This window comes from Pundamilia nyererei, unplaced genomic scaffold (assembly GCF_000239375.1).
Source record: "Pundamilia nyererei isolate P.nyererei 1_Seehausen unplaced genomic scaffold, PunNye1.0 scaffold00039, whole genome shotgun sequence".
NCBI lineage: Eukaryota > Metazoa > Chordata > Actinopteri > Cichliformes > Cichlidae > Pundamilia > Pundamilia nyererei.
This window is the reverse complement of record NW_005187440.1, coordinates 2726468-2754456: the sequence shown is the minus strand read 5'-3', so window position 1 is coordinate 2754456 and position 27989 is coordinate 2726468. Positions and strand designations below refer to the sequence as shown.

Genomic DNA, 27989 nt, shown 5'->3' with positions numbered 1-27989 from the left:
CTAACACTCACTTATGGGGACAAAATCCCATCCCCATGAGTTTGGGGGAGGACCATGAAAAAGAGAGAAAGAAAAAACTCAATTCTATCTCAGTGGTAATAAAGTGCTGATGGACGTTGAATTCATTGTAATCAGAGTAATCCTCTTTTCTGTTTTCCATAAAAGGATGAGAAGAACCAGATGATGACTACAAATGTCTGGGTTAAGCAAGTAAGAAAAGATGATAGAGAAAAGGCATGTGAAATACAGTCCAGTATAACGCTGCGGTGCATAAATATGATTAATGTTTTGCAACAGGAATGGAACGATTACAAACTCCGCTGGAACCCAGAGGATTATGAAAATGTCACCTCCATACGTATCCCCTCAGAGATTATCTGGAGACCCGACATTGTCCTCTACAACAAGTGAGGAAGGAAACACCTTTTTGTGTTATATGAAATTTAGATTCTTTTCAGGCCCATAGTGTGCTTCCTGTGCGTTTTAAATGTCAACATTTCAATGTAAAAATGATCATATGGCAAGTAATGCTCAGATTCTGGTGGTTTAATTCCAACAGATGGCATGACTTGAGGGAAAACACGAAGAATCTGCTGTTGTGCCAAACATCTTGTCCTGTGCCAATGTCATAAAGGAATTTAGTTGAAATATATGTGAACAAGGTCACTCCTAATGGATGTGGTTACAAACAAAGCTCAGTATGACAGAAAGTAATATATTTGGCTGGGAATAAGAAGGTGAAATGTAACTGGATGTATTTCAACGATAAAATGCATCTAGTATGAGCACCTCAAGTAAACCTGGATTAATATTTTTTCCAAAAGTCGGCTAATAGGAAAGAAAATTTCATGAAAGAATTTGCTAAATATCCAACTTTTAAGTTATTGAACAAAGATTGTTGTTTTCATGGTGAAATGACTGAACCTTTGTCACTTCTCTCTTTTAATTAGTAAGGCAAAACATGGCGATCTCACTTGTGAAGTGCATTTGTGACACAATATCTGAAAGACTTTTGTAAACAGCATTGATTTAAACAGCAAAATGTTACATTGTGAATAGCCTGCATGTCCATTCAGAGAAAATAAACATCAAAAGGGTTTTCTGATTACATAGGTTCAAGCTATTTCCTCTGTAGACTTGAGCTGAATGGTTTGGAATGAGCTCTGCACCTTGAGATGTAGAACTGAGATTGCTGGTTCACACGATGAGGGTGGATGTAATAACTGGTATCAGGTGTGTAAAAGCAGGACTGTTGTGTACACAAAGGAGATTTCAGATCTGAGACAAAACTGTATCTTCAAGTTCTGTTTTCCTCTGGCTCATGAAGACCTTATTCACGTCTCGAAAATTATATCATGTTAGCACTGAATTGTTCCATAAACGTCTCTAAACAGAAAATCATAAGCTGTGTGGAAAGTGGTAGCTGCTTGCGGACCCAAATGCAATGTGCAGCATAAAGCAAGCATTAAGTGGAGGATTGATGAAAGGGAAACAGTCCAAAATAAGAACGGGAAAATGGAATAATGAGGAATAATTACTCCAGGATAGGAAACACTAACAAATACTACAAGACTCAGAGAAACATTAGAGAACACACAGAAATATGGAGCCACTCAACAAAGAACAAGGGAAGACTGAGACAATAAATACAAAAGCTAATGAGGCTGGTGGAAAAAGATGGGGAACACAGCTGGAGCAAATCAGGGATAATGAGACACAGGAACTGCAAAAAAAGAAAAGAAAATGACAAGGAACACCAAAATAAAACAGGAAGTAACTCAATGGAGACAGACTCAAACACAAGTAGAGCATGAAGAGATAACAAAAAGGCAACAACAGACTGTGAATGAACTGAATAATGAACAAACTGGACACCAACCGAATGTTAAAGACATGACATCGTGCCCATTTAGAGATGTACACACATAAACATAAGTGTCATTGACATAGGTGAAGACATTTTCACTTTTTATTTGATGACTCAGAATACTTAATCTTTTAAATACATTTTAAATTAGTCTCGACCCCTGAATTTCACAGGGTTAGAAACTGTAAAAACGGATAACACCACTTCTTTAACTTTCTCCTGTATCTATTGAGCAAAAAATCTTATTTGTTACTTGAGTTTTCCAATGAAAAAGACTTAGTTACCTCCATGGCAACTGAACATCTACTCTACCTGTGAGCTGCGACTGACCTTGAACATTTTAAAGTAGTGCTTGAAGAAATCACCCAGAATTAAACTTATAAAATTCCTTTATTAAAGAGGGGCTAAAATGTGATGTGAGTCTGATATATGTGTTTCCACCTTTCTCCCCTGGTCTTCATCTGCAGTGCCGACGGTGACTTTGCAGTTACTCACTTCACAAAGGCGCATCTGTTCTACGATGGCCAGATAAAGTGGATGCCACCAGCCATTTATAAGTCTTCATGCAGCATAGATGTCACGTTTTTCCCTTTTGACCAGCAAAGCTGCAAGATGAAGTTCGGCTCTTGGACCTATGACCGTGCCAAGATCGATCTGATCAGCATGGCCGGTGATGTGGACCAGATGGACTACTGGGAGAGCGGGGAGTGGGTGATTGTCAATGCAGTGGGCAAGTACAATACAAAAAAGTATGAGTGCTGCACAGAGATCTATGCAGACATCACTTACTACTTCATCATTCGGAGGCTTCCATTGTTCTACACTATAAACCTTATTATCCCCTGTCTGCTTATCTCCTGCTTGACTGTGCTGGTGTTCTATTTGCCTTCCCAGTGTGGCGAGAAGATTACCTTGTGCATTTCAGTGCTACTGTCCTTAACAGTGTTCCTCCTGCTGATAACAGAGATAATACCATCTACATCTCTGGTCATACCACTGATTGGTGAATACCTGCTGTTCACTATGGTCTTTGTCACGCTCTCCATCATAATTACCGTCTTTGTGTTGAATGTACACCACCGATCCCCACAAACACATGGCATGCCTCACTGGGTCCGCAGAGTATTCCTGGACTTGGTACCTCAGGTCCTCTTCATGAAGCGTCCGCCAGGCACCGCAAAGCAGCACTGCAAGAAGCTTATTGAGATGATGCACCGTCCAACAACGATATCTGCCACAGGCAACTCTCAGGCCTTCTGGACAGGCCTAGAGACTGGGCTAATACAAATGGCCCAGGCTGAAAATATAATCCCAAGGACACAGTCTGACAGCCCAAGCATCCTCGTCTGCTCACCATCTCCACCCTCTTCCCCTCTTGGGAAGCACAATGAAGAAGATCACCCACTGAAGGCCGACATTTTCAGCCGATCCACATCTGGTCAGTATTCAGTTCTCTCAGAGAAGCAACCCCTACGCAGACACAACTCAGCGGCCTCGTCTTCTTCCCAATTGTCATTGCCCCCAACTTTGCCACTGGGTCCACTTCGCAACCTGTCGAGGGAAGAACCAAGTAGACTGGCCCCAAATGGTCGCTCCCACAGCGTAGAGCAAATGTGTGACCAACAGAAGTCGCTTCCTCAGAAAGCCAGACATCTGTGTCGCTCCAGCAGTGTCCAGTACTGCTGTCTGCATGATGATGGGGTCTCTGGAATAATGGGGCAGTTGAAAAAAACTCCTCCTACAGATCAGCTAGCAGAAACCCTAACAGCAGAGTCCACAAAAGATGCAAGTACCCAACAGGATGCTGTGATTCCAACTATTTCTCCAGCTATGAAACGGGCTATAGAGGGAGTGCAGTACATCGCTGATCATCTCAGGGCAGAAGATGCAGACTTTTCAGTGAGTAGACAGAAACGATCAAGCCTTGGTAATAATGTTTCTAAATGTTCTGTTTTAAACACAAGTGAAATCCTTTCAAAAATTAAATAAGGGCTTTTAGCACAATTTTTGATTTATCTATTGCCAAATCCCAACAGCAGTCACCTCAAGGTGCTTTATATTTTAGTGTTAAGACCCTACAATAATTTGAAAAAGAAACCCCAAAACAATCAAATGACGCCCTATGAGCAAGCGCTTGGCAACAGTGGGAAGGAGAAACTCCCTTTTAACAGGAAGAAGCCTCCGGCAGAACCGGGCTCAGGGAGCTATCTGCCACGGCTAGTAGGGAATGAGAGGAGACAGACAGGACAAAAACCACACTGTGTAATTTTGAGCTACCATTTAGAGACTGAAGTAAATGGGAGAATAAAATCCAATACCTGATCTGTCACGATTTGTTCAATTTCAAAATTAGTCAGATCCCAGCAGGAGAAACATGGTACCTCAGCGGGCACATTTCTAAAAGGTCAGTTTGTTTGTAAAAAAAAAAACCATAACTACCTCGCATCTTTTGCCTGCAGGCATTTAAGGTGTCAGAGGAACATTAAATAAAAACAGTAGATTCTGACTGGATCCCACAGGGGTGAAATGTACTTCCATGCAAAAAGCCTACATGTATGTTCCCTGTGCTCACTCCCACCAAGCAGTGCTCCTCCCCTTCTTTCTTTTCTCGTGCAAAAGAGGATGAAAGTAATCCTGAACAAACAAGTAACCCTGTTATTTTGCATGTCAGAGATCCAGCTAAGCTGAACTCAGGCACTGAGTGACAACAAATAAATCGTGTTACAGTTCTCAGATAAATGCGTGCTGCTTTGCAGAATAACTGGAAAAATAGTGTGTTTTAAGCAGTGTGGGCTGTCCTTTGTGTGTTGCATAAAAATAAAAAATGGTTATGTTGTTATCTGCTTTTTATCATCTATGTATGCAGAGCTCCACTGCATGCAGCATTGTTCACATACTGCACTTTTTCCTGTCTATGCTGTGTACTAGGAGGAGGCTTTAAAAATGTTATTGACTAGAAAAAGAACAGGGCCAAATCACCCCTGCCAACACGGATATATTTTTAAACTACTGATTCTGCTCACTGTAAATCATACAAAGTATAATAAGACTTTCAATATCATATTTGTTTCTTTTCAAAACATTTGTTGTTGGCATTTACATACATGTTTATATACTGCTCCCATGGCTTTTGCATATGTTGAGGATGCGCATACCCAAAAACTCAGAAGGGATGCAAGAAAGGAAGAGCACATAAACACATAATGACAATCAAGTATCAGACCCATAAATGACAAGTCAATTTACCATTGCTAATTATTAAAAAGCAAGATAAAAGTGACATGACTGAGTCAGTAATAACAGTAATCGGGATTTTCTGATGATAAAAGAACACTGTCTTATTTAGAAGCTCTTATGGGCAACTCAGTGTGAACAGTGAATTTTCTTTATTGCTTTCAAACATAACCCTGGAACTGTGCTTGGAACAAGTATTACGTGTCAAATAATTAAAAAAAATTCAGCACATAGTGATAAAATGCTAATTATAAAGTTTCTGAGAGGGGAAAAATACGTTTCTGGAGGATATATGTGAGCAAATGTAATAAAAACCTATTGTATTCACTGACATCAGTCACCGTCGACGCCACAATACGCTTTCGAGCTCTAACCAGAATAGGCCTGTCTTTAAAACAATGGGACCTCCGCAATTTGACCTTGAATTTTTCATAAGAGACACAAGCAAGGATTGACTGACATTTAAGAGATAGCAGACTCATAATGAAAAAATCAGCCATTCGTGAGAAATCAATCAAGGGTGAAAACTGACAGGTAGAAAAGGAAGGTGGTGTGGAGTGAAATTTGAAATGTCCCCCTGTGCTGTTTCCCCTCTCTGCTAGGTCAAGGAGGACTGGAAGTATGTGGCCATGGTCATTGACAGGATATTCCTCTGGATGTTTGTGCTGGTGTGTATACTGGGATCTGTGGGACTCTTTCTTCCTCCTTGGCTGGCTGGAATGATCTAGAATCTCTGCATCAAGGGAAAGAGAACACGGACAGACAGAAGGACGTGTTCCCCCATTCTCTTAACAAAAAAAAGGTCTTTTTATTTTCTGTTTTTCAAAAGGACTACTTGTCACATTTCTCGCTCTTAGGCCGGGTCATCGGAAGGTTACTCGCTAAAAGACAAGATGAAATATCTATCATCGATTTCAGTGGGCATATAAATTCTTTATGAGGGCAAAAGGCCAACAGCAAAAATATCCTTCCATGTCACTCCGTTCTGACATTGAGCTGTATGGCTCAATCAGATACTCTTGTAAAAAACGGTGAAAAATTGACTCTAACCCATGAAGAACTATGGATGATGCCACAGACAGACAAAGACTGTAGGCACCGGGAGCTGTTCATAAGACTGTGTAAAGTTGAATATATAGCTAACTTTTAACATTCCTTCAGTAATGTCAGTGTTGCAGTATGTGGACTGTGGAACAGATCAATGTACAGTGCTTTTGCCAAATACAAAAAAATACATATGTTCATAAAACGATTGTTTCTTTGAAACCTAATTGCCAGAATTCTTGGCTGGGTGCATTCAGGTGTCCTGCTTTGTGCAAGAGTCACTCCACAGGTAAGCAAACGTGCAGCTTTGCAACTTTCTAACTCTAGCACATCTATTCAGCCATTCTCTTTGCTTTTACTGCAGATCGTTGTCATTCTTTCCATCTCTTTTGCTTCTTTTGGTTTATCAAGTAGAGCAGAAACTGATATGGATGATGACAATAAATGTGGCGATGCTGGTAATATTATTATTCTACCTTGGCGTTGAAGATTTTGAAATGAATTTGTTACTCATTAGTTCCAACATTTAATTCCAGCGTCCTCTCCGCTTTCATTATGACCTGACTTCTGTCGCTTCCCATAATGGATCTTTTCAGTATCTACAACAGCTATATAAAAAAAGATAATTACAATTTATTAATGAGTACACCACTATTCTGTGAAAAACTATTTCATGCACAGAGCAAAGGTTAATTGTACTGCAGTGTTTTAAAATAAGTTGGCAGAGGAGGGTTTCACACTTAACTACATTTAGTTTTATTCATTCGCTGCTTCCACAGGAGGACCTGCTTTTTGGATGTTTTTTTTAAAAATACGTTACAGAAATTAATCTCACGTGTCCCTCTGTCCTCAAAGAATAGCTAAAGCAGATACTATATTTAGGAGCACTTATAAAATTTGCAAGAAGTAAAGCAATCATTAAATAATTATGGGCCTTAACAGAACTGTACAGCTGACCGGACAGATTTTTTTTGCATTAAATAATAATTTCATTGTTTATTTTAGTTCAAAAGCACATCACTGTACATTTTGCACACACATTTCTAGTTTAGATGCTTCACTTCAGTTTCAGTTCAAGTCCATGTAGTTCTTTAACACCCTCACACTCTTTGTTGGGTGTATTTTTTGATTTCTTTGCCTTTGTGCCAAATTCACCCTCACCTTTGTCGTGCGTGTGGGTTGTGAGATGTTTTTAAAAGCCTTGTTTGATTTCTTTATGTCACATAAAGAGCTATAGGCACATGCCTACTTATATTAATTTCATGTGAAATAAAACAAAGCTAAATGGAAAGCATCTAGATTAGGTATGTGAATCTATGAAAAGGCTTTTTTAATATTTCTATTTTAGAAATTTGAACTGTTGGCCTAAATAACTTAAAGAAGTGGAAATGAAACAAAAACAAAACAAAACTGATGAAACATGAGGAACAGAACAAACGTGTATCACTGAATTGTGTGTGAAAAGAAAAAGTATTCAATTACTCCACTTTAATCCTGTGTTCGTATATCAGCACCCTGCAGCTCCACGTGAATAAAACTCCACATCCGATTAGATTTAAAAGCATGTAATGTTACACCTGAATACCCAAAGTAATGACCTCAATTTTGACCTCAACAAACAAACTATTGCATTTCCACTTGCTCAGCAGACGACTAACCACTGATCATTATGTAAATTCACAGACAAGAGAAAACAGCAATTTAGCACAATATGGAAACACTGCACTTTGAACAAGGTGAAATAGCTGCCGTGCTCCCTGTTTATTCGTACGTTTCAGCACAAACTCTGGAGAAAAAAAGGTGGCGATAGCCTGAAATACAAATGAGTGCTCTGGCTTTGTTGCAACATCAAAAATGTAGCATATGACAAACATGAGTTTAAATCTTTTGTCTGCATTCAAAGATTTATATATGAACGGATATTAATTTCCATTTATCCCACCAGTTTTCCAAGGATACACAATACCACAGCATATTGTTATTATAATTCTAAAATGAAATGAGCGTGGTCTTTATGAAACCACAAACTAATTTTCATTAAATGATAAGCCATGCCTTTTCAGCACAGATCTCGTGCATAATTTCAGCATTAAATACTTGTAGAAAAGCAAATGGCAAAACTCCATAAAGGTCCTTTGTGTTGGCTTCCTCAAGGAAGCAATGCCAAATGCCATGTAAGTACACAGTGTTATTAATTACAGCTAAATGTCATGCTATTGAATTTACCTTTATGAAAAATTGACCTTCAGTGCTAATTTCAATTAAGTGATTGTCTTCTGAGATACATATGCCCCTGCTCGGATAATTAATGTAGACATTTTGATTTCAAAATGTTGGTTATTTCCTGCAAAGAAGATGAACTTAATGATAGCTGCTTCCTTACTAATACTAACCTATATATAATGGGTATGGCATGGTGTGGGGACTGTCCTTAAAAAGTCTGTGAAAATTGGATAAGCAAAGGAAAAGAGAAGAACTGTGAGGCCTAAAAGCTATCGATGAAAGTCCTAGGTAAAATCCAGCAAAGACTAGACACAGGAACCGAGAGATGCATCTGGACGGTTGACTGTAGGCTGAAGCCTCAGCAGAAATGGTCTCAGCGGAAGAGTGGCTGTCAAGAAGCCATTCTTAAGCAAGGGAAACAGGGAGAAAAGGCTGAGCTATGCCACATTGCACAAGAACTGAACTGAAAATCAATGACAGCGCAAGGGAATCTAGTGGGGTAAATCCAAAATAGAATTTTTCTGCTTCAAATTGCTGTCAATATGCAGGATGTTAGGAGAGACGCACAACAGTGAGTATCTACAGACATTTGCATTGTATGGTGGACGTTCTGTCATGGTCAGGGGCTGCATTTCAGCCAGTGGAGTTGGATTTTGTCAAAATTGAATTGGAATTTAGAATGAAGAAAACATGCAAAAATCATGGAAATCATCTGATTGGTTTCATTTTTCAGCATTACAATCATCCCAAACACACTAGTAGTGTATTAAAAGCATGCCTGGACTGAAAAACATACAGTGGAATAATATCAGCAATAGATTTGGCCTCCCCAGAGATCACACCTTGACATTACTAAAGCAGTGTGGGATCATCTACACAGAGACATCCAAAGAAAAGCCTTGAATGTCCTTCAAGATACCTGGAGGGCATTCAAGGCTCTTTTCCAGAAGACCGCTAAAAGACATTACAAAAAGTTTACCTAAGAATTCAGACTGTGTCGGACAGTAAAGGTGGTCATACCAAATATTGTCCTTCAAGCTTATTAAAATTGTACAAACTCTGTTTTTGCCTTGTATATTGTATTTCCATTTGTGTTTGCATGTTTTAGTATTTTGCTGTGTCCCATTTTTTCTAGCAAATATATGTAAAAATTAATAATGTCAGTCAGCTTTGCTTTTACCAGGAACTATATTTTCTGATCTGAAACCAAAATTGAACTCTTTGAGCAAAACTCCAGAAGTTTTATGTCTGGTAAACAGCAGGCTCCTTCAATCACCTCATTCAGCCCCACAGTGAAATACTATCCCTGTAGTGAACACAAAGGTGCTTCTCAGTGACAGGGACAAAGAGACGGGTCAGGACTGAAGGTGGTGTGAATGCATTAAAATCCAGAACAGTCCTAGAAGAACAGAGTCTCCAGAGTCCAGCAACCTGAAACTGGGATGAAGGTTCACCTTTCAACATGACACTGAAATGAAGTCCAAGTGTGGTTTCAGCACAATGCTGCCACTTGAGTGGCCCAACCAAAGACCAGACTTAACGTCAGTATGCCACCTGCAGATGGCAGCTCAAGGATGGTTCCCATCCAGACTGACAGAGTTTAAATGGATGTTTCAGGAGAATGGGACAGAGTCCTCACATCCCATCCAAAGCTAAAATTGATTTAGCAAGAAGACTCAGTTCTGAGACAATATTCAAAATACCTTCGAGTGAGTCATTGATGTGTTATTAAGTGTAAACTGATGGAAAAACATGTCAATTTCATGCATCATGCAAAATTGTAAAAAGAAAACTTGTTAACTGTTAATTGGTAATAACTGTGCATACAAGGTAGATAGCAAGGCCTTCAATGTATAGAACAGAGTGCTGCATATGTGAAGAGTCATGTTTTCATGATTACAGTGTATTTGTGTCAGATGAGAATATTTTGTATTTAAACAGTATGCATTAAGTGCTTTGGGAGTCACTCGTGCTTCTCTGGGAGCATTAAAAGCATCCTAGAGAGATTTTCACAAAGTCACTTTCATCTCAAGTAAAACTCACGATTCAAAAACTAGTATATTGAGCCAAAATCTTCACAAGGGAATAGCATCTGCATCCAAGATTCAATGCCAACTGGCCAAAGAACAGCCTGCGCCTGTTAGGGAAGCAGTCAGAACATCACTGGCAAACTCAGCCATTAAAGCATTTCTATAATGACTGTAAACCCGAGCAGGAAGAGCTCTACCTTTAAAGTAACCTGAATGAATACAATGCAGGTTTCATGGTCATGTTTAGACGTAAACCTTACAAAGATAAAGTCAGACAGATTACCATAAACACTGCGGTCAGAATTTGGCTTTTATATCAAAGCAGTTTTGACTATTTACTTAATACTGGAAGTCCTATTTCATTTCCTCCGTGTTAATGAAACAAATCAGCCTCAAGCTGGAGGGTCAGCTGGAGGTGAGATTACAGGTTGGAGGCCAGCTCTGGGGCTTTAAGATCAGCCAGAGCAGGTGCAGGGGTCTCTAGCCCTTGGCAGGATTTTACTTGCACCTTTTCAAAGCCTATTAGCTCAGGAACACCACTAAGTGTAAAAACTGGAATACTGAGACAGTTAGCATGACTTTAATAATCTATTCTGTGAGTTCAGACACGAAATAGTTTGCTAGATAACTGAATCAGTTCACAGTTTTCAGCAATATTCATCACAAAGAAAGTGAGACATTTGTATTCATGCGTGAGGTTCACTGTAAGAGACTGAACCAGATATCTGATAATAACCTTATACTTTTATAACGTTAGGCTGTTTTTTTTTTTAATCTGTAAGATGTGTGCCAATAAACCTGTCTGTGCTAGAATGACATCCACCTGCACCATATGTCTTTATTTCCTACCCTGTATATGACTGTACATAAGAAAATATTTACAATATTTGTGACAGCGATTGTGAAACCTAATGAATAGGGCATAAAAACACACACTTTTCTCAGGAGTATTAAACAAAAACATTAGAAAGCTCAGCTGATCTACATGTTCAGAGTAACACTCTTTTAAAAAGTTAAAAGCAAGTAAAAATTAACAGAGTAATGTGTTACCTATATAATATGAACACAAGTAACATACAGTAATAGAAGTAATTTCACCTCACATAATTGTGAGGCACCGAGAAGCGCAGTTAAAAACTGCCCCAGCAAATTCTTATGGCACGAGTGTCTGTGGGAGTGTGTGGTGCACTCATACACCCAACCATGCAGACAGCACGACCACAGTAGGACACGCAGTGAATCTGCCTCTAGCTGGGCACTGACTGGACCCTCATAAATGGGGTAAAGCGTGAAGCACAGACCCTCAAGGGATCCTATTAAATCAACACACATAGTGCATGATCAGCGAATTCAGCGTCACCCCTGCAGTCATCAGCAGTCAAAGTGCTGTCACTCAAGAGACCGAGGTGCAAGCGGGGGCTTCCCTCAGGGTACGGAGAGAAGAAGGTTTAGGAGTTCTGCCTCTGTGGCTTTCCCGCCTTCTCCAGTAGACCCCCGTGCACAGGCTTACACTGTATCTCACTGCAGCTGTTACTGCTTTAGCGTGATTGTACAATCTGTCTTCCTTCAGGGACGATATGATTGCTCACCAGTTCCTCTAGTTGTCTGTCATGGTCTCCGACTCACACTAAACCTCACTGGACTCATTTGAGATGTTAAATGGAGGTGTTTATAAATTGAAGTAATAGCGTTATTATGCCTCGCCACATCAGTTTTGAAGTCGCTTATAAAAGGACGAAGGCCTGGTCTACGGTTGCCCAGCACTACGACTGCAACCTTTTACTTCACGTAGCCACCACCCAACCCCACAGACAATGTGTGTCAGACTTTATGAGCAGGCAGGCTGCTCTCCAAATTCATTATTTAACAGAAAGGTTACGGTTGCAACTTCAAAGATGGTGTGTACGAGCCGTAAGAGGCGTGGGCGTAACTTCAAAACTCTGCAAAGGTCTTCCAACTCCTGAGGATGTAATTTTAAAAGTATGAAAGTTCAAGTATAAGGTCCCAACCACTGGAGCGGTGCTCGGCCAGAGCGATCGAAACCTCTGCCAGAGAAGCCTAACAATGGGAGCACATTACAAATTCTGTTACACAGTCCATTCAGTTTAAAGTGGAGCTCAGGTGTGCGCGGTTAAGAACAAAGGAAGGCACACAATAGGTTCTCCAAACAAGCTATATATTTTTCTTTTTTCAGTTCGGGTGAAGAAAAATACAGCTAGGAAAACAAAAGTTCATTAAAAATGAAAAATATTTTTGAACATTATTGAGACCTGTGCAGCTGGAAATCAAAAAGACATCAATGCTGAGCGGATAATGCGCCAGCGCTTAAAAATAAATGAAGAGCAGCGGATTCACTCTGCATCAAGAGACGGCAGTGAGAAACGACTGGAAAAAAACAAGTCCTCAAATACAGTGTAGCAAAAAAAAAAAAAAAAACCTGACATAAGGGCGGGAGCAAAAGTTCATTTCAGGCTCGCGGTGCTTTCCTTTATCCTCCATGTCTTTGAGAGACAGCTGAGCTCAGAACTCAGTCATCTTCTTGTGTGTGTCGGCTTTCTTGTGCTCTCTCTGGATGGACAGCTCCTGGGCTTTCTGCTGGACCAACAGCCGGCGGGCCGCTGACAGTTTCTCCTCCAACTGCTTCACTATGGATGGGTCCCTTTGCACACATAAAAATAAATAAATAAAAACCCAGACAGATTAGGAATTGAGACGAGATGATGAGTCAAACTGAATTTAGCTGCGTTGGCCACAGAACCATGTGTCTAACCTCGCAACTTCACACCTTATTTACATTTTCGCGCAACTCCCACAGTCCTTCTTTGTAAACTCACATTAATTACCACTTTAACTGTCAGGAACATTATAGCAACTCAAGTTCCACATGCTTCATATCTCACAATAGACTGTTGTATTGTGTAAGCAGAGCGATATATGCAATGGTTTCTAATGTGACAGCAGCTGCTGAGGCTCTGTGGGGAAACAATTGGCTAAGGTTGCAGTACAGCTAATGAAGACTGTGCACTGACCCCAGTACTGACCTGCCTTCCTGTCTGCTGAGTGACTCGCTCAGCTTCTGGATCTCCCTCTCGGTCTGGGACACCCTCTCGGCAGCCTGGAACAGCCTCACGTTCAGACTCCTCTTGGTGCTTTTTCCTCCCTGGTAAGCCTCCACCCCGGTTGCCGCTGATGGCGCAACAGCACCCCCCTCGGGAGGATGAGCGGTCTTGCCTCCAAGCTTGTGGTTGAGAAAGTCAAAAACGGTCTGGCCCCCTCTGGTAGCGACCCGAGGCTTTCTGCGCCGCTTTGGGCGGCCGGTTTGTGCGCCGTCCTTTGCAGCCTTGCTCTGGGTGCGTCTCTGGGTGAATTCAGAACACTGATCCAGAGACTTTCCTTTGGGTAGTACCACCGCCATTACTGGCTCCACTCTGCCCTCCTGGAGCTTTCCCAAGCCTGAAAACATAAAAGACAGTGAGTGAAGAAGAACACAGTGTAATGTGCTTCTTACATCTGCATGCATAGACTTTTATTAGGATTCACTGTGCAGTGAAAATGCATTTGTATTCATTCTAAATATGTTAACTAAGACACCAGTTCGCCAGTATCTAACTTAATGTTAGTTTAGTAGTTTGACTGTAATTCTCAATCTCAGACCTACACACAAAAAATGATAGAGTGTGACAGTGAAAACCAGAAGATAGATAGATAGATAGATAGATAGATAGATAGATAGATAGATAGATAGATAGATAGATAGATAGATAGATAGATAGATAGATAGATAAATAGATGTGCTACACAAACACACACACACTACCATCATAAATATTATAATTAAATTATTTATAATTTTATATAGGTTATTTCTCCTCCTTTCAACAACTGAATATTAGACTGGAAGAACCAAAAGATACTGGGAACATTTTTGTTTTTTGTCTTTCATTCCTTCAATAATAATTAATCAATGTTATTTAATTAGTTATCTCTATTTTTGGTACTTGCTCTCCCTCTTTTGTATGACAAAAGTAGGAAGAAAATCATGGAAGAGGCTGTTTGTAATATCTAAGCTTTTTCCTAATAAACAACCCACCCCTCCCACACAAACCAAAAAACAAAGTAGGTCTGATTGGAAATCTTCAACTCAAACTTGAAGACCGATCTATGTCTTTTAAATGTGCTATACAAAAACATCTGACTTGACTTGATTTTATTTTGGATAGACATTTGTTTGGGTTGAATATACCACAAACCACTTTAAGTTAATATGAAAACTTGTTTTGTTTACGTGACAAACATACAATCATGTACAGAGCAAAGTGAAAATAAAACTGGACAAAGCACAAATTTAAGCATAGACATTTGTGTGTCTATTGTTAGATGACACACTTTTGAGCTGTGATGCATTGTATATGATTTTAAAGTGCACCTTACTGCCCTCTCGCGTCTTGTTAAAGAAAATAACTGCTTCACCCAAACACCACTGTCTTACACTAACCACACACCATCACAACCTCTCCTAATCTTGGTGCTACTTTTTCTTGTTTCTAAAAGTGTCTTAAATGTATGTTTTGTCCTATTTTTAAAACTCAAGAATTAAAAATAAAACAAAATGACTGCAAAGAGTTAGGTTAGCTGATTTTTAAACAGCATGCCAGGGGTGGACATTGTGACTTCTGAGCCTCAGCGCTGTGTTGTGCACTGTTTGCACTCACCTTTTCCATATTCGTAGCCCATTTTGAGCATGAGCTTGGATCCAATGCCTCTGGTATGCGCCTCCCAGCCACCAAAATTAGCACTGCTTGATGTTTCAGTGGGTTCCACAGCAAAGTCTATAACTGTTGCACAACAAGTAAAAGACACAGTCAGTTCTTTTTTCAAGTCAAGAAAACCCTTCTTCATATTAATAACTGGCCCAATGTGTAGCTATGACAGATACATTTTTACTAACATCGTTCTCTATGATGTCCTGACATGAAACTTTTTTTAACATAAGCTACTTTCAGCTGTTTGTTTGTCAGAAGGAGTTTTACTGACAAAACCCCAAAGGTGAATCGAGCAGGTGATCGCTCACTTGCCAAGAGAAATCACGACACCATGCAGCCTCTTCATTTTCTTTTTTTTCTTTTTTTAAGTGAGTGCCTCTGAACCCCATTGCCTTTTTTATTGGCAGGCAGACTTAAAGATTATATTTTCTGATGTTGTGGCTGATTTGTTTTTTCTTACAAAATGTAAACACACCTTTTGCATATCCCATAGCATCATCTCCATCACCGATGTCATCCGAGTCGGACTCTGATGACAGCGGGTCATCTTCCCTTAAAGGTGGGATAACGCCGTCGGCCTCGACCACGGCATCTTTCAGCAGCAGTGAGTCGAACTTCACAGTGTAGAAACCGCTGTCAATTTCTAAAGTGAGAGGAAGGCTTTGAGTTATTTCTTTATACCTCTTCATACTTTTTTGTGTTTACATTACGACCACTCTGTGAACAGAATACCTTTTATTTTGCCTGGGTGCCAGATACCGTCCTCATGACGAGCCAAGCAAGATGAACCTTCTTCCAGATTACTGAGATCAGAGTCTAGGAACTCTCTGAGCTCCGACACATAGACCACCTCACCGTGAGAAAACCTTTGATAGTGAAAAAACACCAAATATAACTCTCTGTGTGTACAGATCTGAGATCCAAGTAGATGATACAATAATCTTGTAGCGGACTGAACTGACAGAAGCCCCGAATTTAAATCACGCTGTCAGTAATTTATGGTCACATCAGTGAAAGTGATAATTTACCTGCAGTTATCCTGAAAGCGACATTTATCCTCCAAGTAGAACGGGCAGGGTTTCATAGACTTCTGGGTGGGGTAGATGTAGAGCACTCGCACTTGTGCCTCATCTCCATCTGGCGGTTCTGCCCCCACTACCATGGCGTTGTGATACTCCAATGTTCCCCATGTTGTCCGATAGGGCGCTCTTACTTTGGTACCACTTAGTGCATCTTCTTCTTCCTTGTCCTCTTCTTCTTCTTCTTCCTCTTCATAATCCACCTCCCCCCCTCCCCCGTCCTTAGTTCTCTCTTTGGAATCTGAGCTATTACCCGAAGACTCCCCAAGTTCAGAGTAGAAAGCAGCAAACTCAGCATCAAGTCCACCGTTTGCATCAGTAGCTGCTTCTGATGCATTCACTTGCAGTCTGCTACTTTCCTCGAGGCTTGCAAGCAGCTGACTTTTTCTGACAGACACCAGGCTGGCCTCAGTGAGCTCTATCAGCTGACGGAGATCTTCTTTCAGTTTGAGCAGGTCTGAGTGCTGGGTGGGGTCCAGGCCGGCAGACAGGGCTGTCTCCACCTGCTGCAACTGGGCACTATAGGCAGCGATGGCTGCCTCAAGGGATTCTTCATCCATGCTGACCCTAGGTACGAGCCAGGGCAGGAACCGGCAGCTTATCCCCTTGCGGAAAAAAAACAAGATGCAAAAGATAAAAGGGGAATCTAGATATAAGAAGAAAGATCATTTCGAAAGTCACACTTTATGGGCCACTTATTTATAGCAAGAGAAGAAATTTCCAGATATTTGAGTGACAACAGGACAAAGAGGAAGCATAGCTTCGTGAATGTTGGTAAATCTGAGGTAGACAACAGAACCACATCTAAAAGATGTGATTTCATTGTAATAAGAGCATCGACTGTGTGTTTTGGTGTGTTACGAGGTACCATAACATTTGTCAAGGATTTAACGTAGCAAAATAATCATGTCTGTAACATCATCACAGACTGTTTTAGCTGTTAGCCGTCTTTAAGCTAACTTTTACAACACTTGTATTACCTTTGTAATTAGGGTAGCTGTCTCATATCCACCACGGCGACGGAAAATGACAGCCCCAACAAAATCTTCTTTATTCAAAATATGTTTAGTTCAAATAACTAAATACAGATACTAGGATTGTGCAGCACCGGCAAACATGCCTATATGTATGAGTCTGACGTCCGATCAGTAGTCAAGCTCGCTTAAACGAATGGACTTCCTTTGGGAATACTCTACTTTCAAAATAAAGCTAACATCGTTAAGCGTCAAACCGTTTCGAGAGCTAAAAATTGTCAGAACAAGCTTAAAAATGGGGATTTCTCTGTAGCAAACGTCTTTTTCATAAAAAAATTCTATAAATTCCCCGATGTTTTTATTACACATTTTATAGGGTTTCTATCATAGGAAGAAAATTCTGTTTTATTTTGAAGGCAAAGACCCAAAGTCGGAAGCCTTAGTTTACGTTAAACATGTGCGTCGTTGGCGCAGACTCATGATGCTGGTTATCGGCACAGCTTCATCTGTTTGTAAAAATCTAATTTTTCATTGTAAAGGCAAGCATTTCCAGTCGCTTTCACGGAAGGGGGGCTCCACTTAAACCTAACAATGTGAAGGTAGGCCGTGTTGATACTGACGCTGGTACCGCAGTGGTGCTTTAGAAGCTGGATGCTGTCAGCATGCTGTAGTTCAGCTACATGGTAGACTCGTCTTCTTAGACATGCTCTTGTTAAGTTTGTATTCCGTATCCTAAGATCTACATGAAGCAAACAAGTCTTCCAAAAGTGTTATAGTTGTACTAACGGATACAAGGGACCAACGCTAGTGTTTGGCAACACAAAACATCATAACTATCAGTGAAGCTGGTGCATGCAAATTCGGATGGATTCTTTTATTGACAGTAAGATGTAAAGCATTGTAATGCCATTTATATACAAAGGCTGTACCTGTGATCATACTGTAGAAGTAGGTTTTTATGTAATTAACCTGTAAATATAGGCCTTCAAAGTTACCAGCTGACCAAATCATATTCAATCACAAAGACAAAGTAGCAAAATAAATCAATAAACTTATATCTTCTTGAGCAGCACAGACAGCTTCCCGGCTGCTTACAGCACTTACTCTCGTGTTCTGCATTTCTAGCCATTCTCCGTCACCTAAGCGCCCCTGCAGTGATGCCTCCAGCCATGTCTCAAATAAGCGATCCAAAGATTGCTTTTGCCTACTTGCGCCCAGCCTGTGTCCTGCTCACCCGAGAGCCCACAGTGGTTAATGTGGAAACACTCAAAGGCCAGTTAAAAGAAGTCAACGATGCCACGTTGCAGCAGCTTCAGGAGTACGTCCTCTTCCCTCTTCGATTTGTCCTTAAAGTCCCCGGGGCTAAGAAGGAGCAGCTGGTGCAGTCTGTGACCGAGGCAGTAAGCTATGTTTTGGAGAACACTTGCATCCACAGCTGGGAAACCCTCCACAACCTCTTTTCCGAGCTTTGCCTGTGCCTGTCCTCTTCAGCTGATCCCGGGAAGCCTGCAGATACGTCAGAGGAGCTAAAATCAGCTGTTCTGAGGTGCCTGGATGCCCTGCTTCATGCTGCTTATGGTGATATAGTGTTCAAACTCTTTGAACCGATTATGCTGCCTGGGCTGGGTGCTGCCGTTTCACTGCTGCTGGCTTTGGGAGAGAAGGAGAAATCTCGAGATATACAGACAGCAGCCTTGACGTGCCTCCAGGCTTTGACTCTGCAGTGTGACTGCACCCAGGAACACGTAGTCCCATCATCAGAGGAGCGATGCTTTGTAGGCAGCGCCATGGCATCATTTTTACCTGGAATCACCATGGCTACGGCCAGGATCATTACAGGAGATTTGAGGCAAGGCCATGCAGTCACAGTCCGGGCCATCAAGGTACCACATGTTTGTTAATCAGATTTACAACAACAGCACAATAATGGCTTAACACTTTATTAGACGATAGTCATCATATGTAATCGATGATCTCATGCAATTTCATAGTTCGCAAGTGAACATTTACCTTGTTCACTGACTTGAACATTTAATAAACCGTATATTAAAAAATTTATTATGTGATTGTTTGATTTGTTGAATAATTCAGTTGACCTAAACCTTTCATTTACAGAGCATAAAGAGGGCTTGTATAGTTTTTCCAGAACTAAAGGAAAATTTGACAATATCATAATACAAATGCACTGCAGTGATCTGATTATGTGATCACCTGTTGTCAGGTTTGGTCCAGGACTGTGGAGCTTGTCATGGAGGATGTCCAGCTCCAGTCCACTGAGTCCTATAAGACTCCCTCTGCAGACCTGGGGAGGATCGGACAGCTCATAGTCCTTCGGACACCGGAGTGGGTGAAGAACACGGCAGGGAAGCTGTCTGTCCTGCTCAAGAAGATAATCTCATGCACTTCAGCGCACCAGCACTGGAGGGTTAGAGTGGCAATGGTGGAGTTGGCCGATCACCTGCTGGCCAAATGCAGTCACTCACTGACTGATTGTGTAGGATCACTACTAGAAGCACTGGTGGGGGCAATCAATGATGTGGAACCTAGAGTCAGAGAGAGGTTTGATTTGATTGATATTTTTATAAAGAAAAGGAAGAAATGAATCGTAATTAATGGATACAAGATGTTTACTGATACTGCTATTTTCTCCTCTAGGTGTGAAGTTGCTCTCAGAGAGGTATCCCAGAGAAATCAGAGGTGCAGCGGCAGCAGTGGCACTCAGACCTTCACTGACATCTTATCTGAGAATCTCCATTCTTTGGCCACCTCCCTACCCAGACTGATGAGGACCTCTGATGACCAGAAGAAGCTCTTTGTTCTCAATGTGTTTTTGGGCTACTTAAAAATCTTAGGACCGCTTGTCTCTGTGGTGCTGAACTCGGCTGCACATCTGGAGAGGATTTCCAAAGCCTTAATGCAGGTAATGTAACAATAAGGTTACACTGCTTTTGATGTTATTATGCAACAACAGCCATGGATTTAAATAAAAAGTACACTTTTATCATATATATATCGATTTAGAGATCTGTACAGCAATTTGTGTGTCTTGTTGAGCATGCACCAACACACACACAAAAACAATGAACACACATAAGCTTTTTTGCAAATGTTTCTATAAAAACCAGAGTAGTGTTCATTTGTGGATATATATGCTCACTTTTGATGATGATGTGATAAGGTGTTATCTCATCTATACATAAAAGTACTTCAAACCCCACATGCACATGTAATGTGATCTGTGTGTGTCGGACAGCTCAGACATGTGTGTCTGACGATCTGTAAATGAGCATAGTAGACATAAAAAAGTAAAGTGAGAGAAATCGAGTTGCCACAAATATCTCTATATCTAAATAATCCACGCAATTTATATAGTCGAAAAAGAGTAGAAAGAAGTTTACACTTATTTGATCCCATCTCCCTTAATACTCTTTAATATTTAAACATTTCATTCGTCAAATTCTAACAAATGTGCTGTTGTAGCTACTCACAGTGAGTTTTTCTTTTACATTTTTTCCCATCTACCAAAGAGCAATGATATCAGGGAGGTGTCTGCACAGCCCAGAGGACACTAAAAGGCAATTCCCATCTCAGCCAGTCTGTTCACCATGCTGCCATCTGGCAAGCAATACAGAAATATAAAACATTAACAGTTTCCTTCTTTCCTCATTTTCTCTACTTCTTCAGGCTGTCAGTTTACTGAATGATCCTCAACACTTTACCACGAAGAACAGCTGTTTTTTTCCTATTTTTAAGTGATAAAAAGTTTTGTTATACAACCATTTATTTAATAACAATAATAATAAGGATTATTCTTGACTCTTTAATACAATTTCAATTTCAATTCAATATAAGAACGAAGACATGTGCCAATATAGTGTAATTTAGATGTGTTCAGTAACTATGTGAATGAGTGTGCAAATAAGGTCTACTTTGTAGTGGATTTGTGGAAGTTTTTGTTGTTTTGGTGAGTATTGTAAGGTGTTTGTGTATGTCAGTTCTTTGGTTGTATTGAGTTGAGGACTCTGACTGCTTGGGGAAAAAGCTCTTGCAGTGTCTGGTGGTTACGGTTTTGATGCAGCGAAACTGTCTGCCAGATGGAATCAGGGAGAATAGAGTATATGAGGGGTGGAACGTGTCCTTCACCATGCTGTTTGCACGTCGGATGATGTGTGTGTTGTAGAGTTGGTAGATGGGTGGGAGAGGGCCTCCAATGATCGTCTCTGCTGTCCTCACTATCCGCTGCAGAGACGTCTTTTCAGCAAAAGTTCAGTTCCCATACCAGATAGCGATGTAGCAGCAGACGACACTTTCAGTGGTTCCCTGGTAGAATGATGTGAGGATGGGAGGAGGGAGACTGGCCTTCTTCAGTTTGGTGTTCAGGTTCCAAGAGAGGTCATCATATGTGCACTCCCAGGAACCTGAACACTGTTGACCATCTCAACAGCAGATCCATTGATTTGCAGTGGGGTGTGGGTCGTTGAGCTCTTCCTGAAGTTAACAACCATCTCTTTAGTCTTCTGAACATTCAGAGACAGGTTGTTACTCTGACACCAGTCCACCAGGTGTTGCACCTCCTCTCTGTATTCAGACTCATCGTTGTTGGTGACCTGGTTATTAATGCAAAAAATAATATTTTTAAATGTAGTCTCTTCAAGACTGCAGCCCAAAATATAGTATTTGACTTGTCAATGTTCACGTACAAAACCAAAATGATATATGTCTTATTTTGTGTAGAAATACAGGGCACCTTGGCATTAGTATTTTGTAGTCTGTAGTGCGGCTGCTTTAAGGTCCAATCTTGAATGTTTTTAGATTTCCTAACGCCGTTAAATTTCCTAATGCTTTACAGGTGCTGGAACTCGATGTGATGGATGTTCGCATTGTGGAGGAGAGGAGTTACGCTGCTGCCGTGGAGACGAGCACCGGCTCCCATGATTCCTACACCACTCACACACAGAGGAAGCATTTTCTCTACTTCACAGATGAGAAAATCTTCTCTGTGCTCATGGAGATCTGTCGCACATTAGGTATAATTGCTCTTTGACTTGGACTCAGTTAGCCACTCCTGTTTTTTATCATCATTGTGCCTTTTCCATTGTAATTTCAAATGAATTTAAAGCAGTTATCTTCTAAAAACAACGACAGCTGGTATAAATACTCGTGGGTTGTAGCTGGCTCATTTCTTTAGCTCTCACAGATAACGTTTTTTGTCTTTAGGTTATTATGGCAACATCTACCTGCTGACCGATCATCTGCTGGACTTGTACTGCCAGTCTTCAGTGTACAGAAAGCAGGCTGCCATGGTGTTAAATGAGACAGTTAGAGGTGCAGCAGGTATCGCTGTGGCAGACCAGAGTCAGGGTTTGGAGACCAAAGTTCGTGAAAGCCCTGCCACCCAGGAAGATATTAAAGCAGCAGCTGTTTCTATCATTGAGGAATACACCAGCCTGAACAACTGGCATTTGATTACAGTCAGCAAGGAGACGGATAGAGACCAGCAGGATCAGCAGGTAAGGATATTTCAGTCCTGGGGCATCATTCATCAAGCATTTCCACACATAATATATCATTTATTAACTTCATCTTGCCTCTAAGTGGAGTTCCTGACAAGTAGTATACTGACTCATCTCCTGTAGAGATGATTACAAAGAAATGTGCAAAATGCACATCCAGTCTAAACAGCAGAGCTGTTTGTACATAGATGCTACAAAATAAATCTAAGCAGTAAAACCTGGTTTAGACTAATTTAACTGAAGACTGAAAACATAAACAACACTCCTCATATCTTTTTAGAAATAATGCAAACATAGGCAAGGAATAGAGGGCACATTTTTGGGTGTTGCAAGGGCTTTATTGTACAGAGTGAGGAGCGATCAGCGGATATTCGGATCAGCGGATATATATTTGGCCAGTTCTGGTTGCAGCAGCCTGTTACCATGTTTTGCTGTTCTAGATGCACAAAAACACTTTACAACTCCAAAGACACAAAGAAGTGAAATGATGTCGTTGTGATGGTCTGGCTTCACACGTCTGGGAGTGTCAAGGACACTTCATTTACTTCTGCACAAACTTTTTTAAAATCACGTGGGCTCTGGGCTTTACCAGCTCACGTATCCACGCCTCTTTTCACACTGATTTCTCAGCAGACTGAGCAGAAGTCAAAGCTGCTGCGAGATTTGAAGTAGCTACTCTGAAGTATCAAGGCTGGATTTTTGGAGCACGAGAAAATATCTGCAAAACTCCACCGAACAGAGGCCATAAACCTCTGGCAGCTTTCTGTTAGTTAGTAGATAAACTTGCAGTTTCACTCTGTCAGCTAAAAAGTACAAACATCCTGCCGGCATTGCCAAATAAAAGAATCGAAGAACACAGATACACGTTTGTCAGGAGGAATTTTTGACTCCTATAGAGGCGCTTTCTGTTTCTGCACTCAAGTCAAACTGGGTCATAAATGGAGTGCAGTATGAACCTAGTTTTCTTACTAAAACACATGGTAAGATGTTGAATGCTTTTTCATCCTTATAAAAAAAATTTTACACAAAGAAACAGAATGACTCTGTTTGAGACGAACAAGCTGCCTGCATAGACGGGCTCAGTAAAAGATGTCGATAGTTCGATTGGAGAGATCATACATGCCACTTCCTCTATAGCTGAAAATTCATAGGACATTTATAAACAACAGTGATTCCCAAAGTGTGGGCTGGGGCCCCCTTGTGGGCTACAGAGGTACTGCAGCTGGGCTGTAATACTTCTATTAGAGCTCAAAGCTATATACTTACAGTATTAGCTTATATTCATTTATTATCTATTAATTGATGTATTTATATAAAATTTGAATTAAAACTGGTCTAGGAAATTATTAGCTTATGAATTTACTCATTACTCTGACCTAAATAGAAAAAGAGAACACATTAGACTGGTTTTGTTCTCTTTACTCTGGCTTCCATTACGTTTTAGAATTGATTTCATTTCACTGACTTTTAACGCTGTGAGTCGTGACGCTCCTGCCTACATGTCTGATATTTTTGAACCCCACGCTCCCTCTTGCAGCCTGAGATCATCTAATCAAAGGCTGTTGGTGGTCCCACAAACACGTTTTAAGCCTGGAGGAGAGTGCTGCATTCAGTCATTGTAATGATAATAATTATCATTATTATTATTAAGTTTACTGCTCTTTTATTCAAGATTGTCTCTTAGTGTCAGGTGGGCCACACATTGATTTTAACACTTTACATATGAGTGCGTAGGATGAGCATTTTATAACAGCCTGTGTGGTTTTTGTTTTTGCAGGAAGGCTAAAAGCTGTTTAATGTCTGATCTAACTGTGTCAGACATTTGCGTTCTCATGTGCATGGATAGTATCTAGAAAACCTCAGGTCTGCAGTACATGTGTAAAAGTGGTTAGAAAGCAGTGCATTAACATGTGTTTTGTCTCCTTGCGTAGCTGCTCAGTCCATCCAGACTCCTTTCCATATCCAACAGTGATGCCGGCAACTCAAATACAAGCTCTCTCCAAGTGATTCCTTCATCGTCAACATCTGCATCCACGATCCACCAGCTCAACAGCAACATCTGGCAGCTGTGCATCCAACTCGAGGGCATCGCCTGCTGTGCTCAGGCGCTGGGCCACGATTTCCGTCCCTTGTTGATGACCTCGCTGTATCCTGTGCTGGAGAAAGCTGGTGAGGAGACGCTGCTGGTCAGCCAGGCGGGACTGAGCTCCATGTGGGACATCAGTAAGGCCTGTGGATACGCTTCCCTCAAGGAACTGATCAATGAGAACTCTGACTACCTGCTTAATGACATTTCACTCAACCTTCAGAGGCTCAGCCAGCATCCACAGGTAGTTATGTTTTTAACCCAAAGTGGACACAGAAATGACTGCTGGAGGGTTTACCTGATTTCCTCCTTTGTCTGCTTAAGCCTGTGCTGCCCTGAGCTTGTACTGTATTTCATTATAATCCTGTCTTGTTGGCCAGGCTCCACGGGTGTTGACAGTTATGTTGACTCACTCTGACTGCAGCCTGCTGCCGCTGGTCGGGGACATCGTTCAGGATGTGCTGACGGCTCTGGATCTCAGCTACGAGCGCACAGCTGCTCTTTTCTGCTCCGTGCTGCACGCGCTCATGAAGGCACTGGGTAAGATTTCAACAGTGATGTCAGCTTGAGTCTCACATATGCTGGGAGTCAAAGAGGACAAGGAAGAAAATGTAACTCATGTTTTCTGCAGTGTCTTTAAAACTTTCTGTCAAGGAGTACACTTCAGGATAAATAACTTTGCTCGTTATCAAATTATCAGTATCTTTGGAAACATTTAATACATCGTGATGGTTTAAATGCTCAGTCGTTTTCTGCTACATATTCATAATGATATTTATACAGCGGCACTATAGGTGTTTGCAGTTTTACAAGCCCTCACAGTAAAAATGTGTAAATTAAATGTCACTAATGGCTCTTTCCAAAAAACATCAGTGTTTGTGTCACACTGATTTGATCAGCTGACTTATTTTATTGTAACCAAACCTATGTTCATATTGTTGTCTTGTTTTTCCTTTAGCGAGGTGGTTTCCTTCCACTTGTAGCAGGACCAGTAAGTCTACCAGCTACAGGCAACGCTCCAGTGACCAGGAAGACCTCAGCATTCGCCAATTCCTGCTGAATTACCGCAAACAGAAAGAACTGGCAGAGGGCATTGGAATAGAGGATGATGACACTGAAGACCAAGGTAATAGGTCTGTCTAAGGGCCAGTGGAATATAAGCTATAGGTTGTAGTGGTGATTATTTTAGATTCAGAGTGTAGAGGAGATGGATCATTGTAATTAAGAGTCATAGAAATCTGAACCTCACTGCTAAACTGGCGGTCTAACTGTACATGTGCTCCATTGCAGAAGTCCCTCCCACTGAGTGTGAGGATGTTGAAGATACTGGTAGTCCTGATGTGAAAGCAGAGCTTCCCTCCCACCTCAGCATCACTAAGGATGTTATGGAGCGCTGCATTCATCTGCTGTCTGATCCCAGCCTCAGGCTCCGACTCAAGGTACTATATCAGTAGTTTTACGTAGAGTCAACTGTTGGACTAATAACAAAAATAATCATTCTTGTGAAGGTAGGACTGCCAGCGTTGGTACAATTCATCCTGTCAGAACTGTGTGGAGGACTGTTCAGTGGTGTAATGCTCATCAAGGAAAAACATTCAGTCTGGTCCAGGAGTGAAACAGAAATAAGTCTGTGCTGAAGTCGTGCCTGCTCAGGAGTTTGGGCTCTCAATGAAGACCTCAGTAATTAGTTTCAGCTCACATATAATCAGGATCAAAACAGAGATAATTGTTAGGTGTGTTGTGCGTCTTTGTCTTTAGGTACTAGACGTGCTGGAGTTGTGCGTTCAGGTGCTGAGTGAGAGGGAAAATGAACTGCTGCCTATGGCTCATCGCTGCTGGCCAGCACTCCTGCAGAGACTCACAGCTGATGACCCATTAGCAGTCCTCAGAGCCTTCAGGGTAAGTAAAACAAACCTCTCTTTTCATTATGTGAGTCAAAATTATTCAAGTCGTCTTTAGTTTTAAACTCTTAGTAGTGAAAGAATGAAAGATGCTGCCCAACAACAGGCTTATTTCATTCAGAAATATCGGTAGTTCTATTATTTACTTTTTTGGGTTGTAATGTGAAGACTCTTTAAATTAACATTTCTTCTATCAGCACAGAAAAATCACAGTGTGGATGCCTTCTTAGAGGCTGCTTGTCGGTGTAAATTAGGCTACTCGTCAGCTCCTGTCATCAGCTGGAATATTTTTGAATTTGTTATTCATGTTTTCATTGATGAACTGACAAATTCAAACACGTTAAGTCTGTAAACAGTCATTTATTCACTCAGAGCTGCTGCTGGGAAATTGTTTCATCAGCTTTGGGATATATCCAAGTTTTGTAAATACTACAATTCATCCAGGAGGATACAACGGGAAGGTTTTATTGAATTTTGACAGCTTGCTGCTTTTGTACATTACATTTTTGTACATTACATGCCAGGTGCTGTGCGTGCTGGGTGAAACATGTGGGGACTTTCTGAGGAGGAGGGTCTCTAAAGAGGTTCTGCCCAAGCTGAGCGCCTCTCTGGCACGGCAGGCGCCGATCAGCGCCAAGGCTGGGCCTGTCTACACACACACCCTGGTCTACAAACTGCAGCTGGCTGTATTGCAGGGGCTGGGCTCACTGTGCCAGAGACTGGATCTGGGTAAGAGAATAGAGACACAGTGCTCACAAACAGCACAGTTTCACCAAGACACAACATAGTGCATCATCCTGTAGAACTGTACTTGGGCTCTGGCAATGATCAAAGCAGCCACAACATGGACAAATCAGAGCAAGACAACTATTCTTAGTATGACGCCTCACTTTATGGAGATTGGTGCAACATGAAGCCCATTTATGTAAAAATACAGTGAAGATAGATGACCTCTTATCTTATCTTTATCTAACCTCTTTTCAGCTGTAATATTTAACTGAACACAACGAGAGCAAAGAGCTACCAGGACTTTTTTGGCCTACTGTTAAATGCCCCCTGTTCAATACTTTACTTTTTCTTTTTACTTTTTCTCTGTGCTGTTTTGATCCCATATTTATTTTGGGTAAATACATGCTATCTATCTTATTGAAGCCTATTTGATCACAGGGCTGTAACTTTCTTGTAGGAATCAACTTTATGATTTATAAATGAATGAGTTATAGTCAGCTTTCTTCCTGTGAGTGAGACAACAGCAATACAAGTTTGTGTCTGTAC

General features: G+C 41.0%; 3 protein-coding genes across 3 annotated transcripts in view; 2 read left to right on the top strand and 1 right to left on the bottom strand.

Moving 5' to 3' along the window:
• chrna4b (cholinergic receptor, nicotinic, alpha 4b) overlaps positions 1–6244 on the top strand; it is a 10268-nt gene extending 4024 nt beyond the window's left edge. Inside the window, exons 3-6 of the mRNA XM_005730774.1 lie at positions 166–210; positions 298–407; positions 2335–3766; positions 5704–6244. Coding sequence (XP_005730831.1) covers positions 166–210; positions 298–407; positions 2335–3766; positions 5704–5829 — 1713 coding nt within the window. The 3' untranslated portion in view covers positions 5830–6244. The remainder of the gene's footprint in view (positions 1–165; positions 211–297; positions 408–2334; positions 3767–5703) is intronic.
• Positions 6245–10962: 4718 nt separating this feature from the next.
• Positions 10963–17384, bottom strand: zgpat (zinc finger, CCCH-type with G patch domain). The gene is made up of 7 exons (XM_005730773.1): positions 17221–17384; positions 16190–16845; positions 15894–16027; positions 15637–15804; positions 15111–15233; positions 13440–13851; positions 10963–13057 (listed from the first exon to the last, which is right to left on the bottom strand). The coding sequence occupies exons 2-7, from the start codon at positions 16798–16800 to the stop codon at positions 12919–12921; spliced, it is 1587 nt and encodes a 528-aa protein (XP_005730830.1). The 5' UTR covers positions 16801–16845; positions 17221–17384; the 3' UTR covers positions 10963–12918.
• A 295-nt stretch (positions 17385–17679) lies between these two features.
• The window catches only part of tti1 (TELO2 interacting protein 1), a 12093-nt gene continuing 1783 nt past the window's right edge, over positions 17680–27989 (top strand). The window contains exons 1-12 of the mRNA XM_005730860.1: positions 17680–17813; positions 18340–19097; positions 19436–19773; positions 19870–20134; positions 22064–22241; positions 22432–22724; positions 24659–25057; positions 25194–25353; positions 25772–25939; positions 26104–26252; positions 26572–26712; positions 27239–27443. Of these exons, the coding sequence (XP_005730917.1) occupies positions 18372–19097; positions 19436–19773; positions 19870–20134; positions 22064–22241; positions 22432–22724; positions 24659–25057; positions 25194–25353; positions 25772–25939; positions 26104–26252; positions 26572–26712; positions 27239–27443 (3022 nt within the window). The 5' untranslated portion in view covers positions 17680–17813; positions 18340–18371. The remainder of the gene's footprint in view (positions 17814–18339; positions 19098–19435; positions 19774–19869; positions 20135–22063; positions 22242–22431; positions 22725–24658; positions 25058–25193; positions 25354–25771; positions 25940–26103; positions 26253–26571; positions 26713–27238; positions 27444–27989) is intronic.

What these genes read in the sequence shown, in the direction of transcription:
- zgpat (XM_005730773.1), bottom strand. Translation starts at nt 16,800, where the DNA reads ATGGATGAAGAATCCCTTGAGGCAGCCATCGCTGCCTATAGTGCCCAG. An exon ending in GCACCCAGGCAAAATAAAAG is followed by an intron (nt 15,805 to 15,893) that starts GTATTCTGTTCA and finishes CTCTCACTTTAG; the next exon opens with AAATTGACAGCGGTTTCTAC. An exon ending in CTCAGCAGACAGGAAGGCAG is followed by an intron (nt 13,058 to 13,439) that starts GTCAGTACTGGG and finishes ATGTGTGCAAAG; the next exon opens with GGACCCATCCATAGTGAAGC.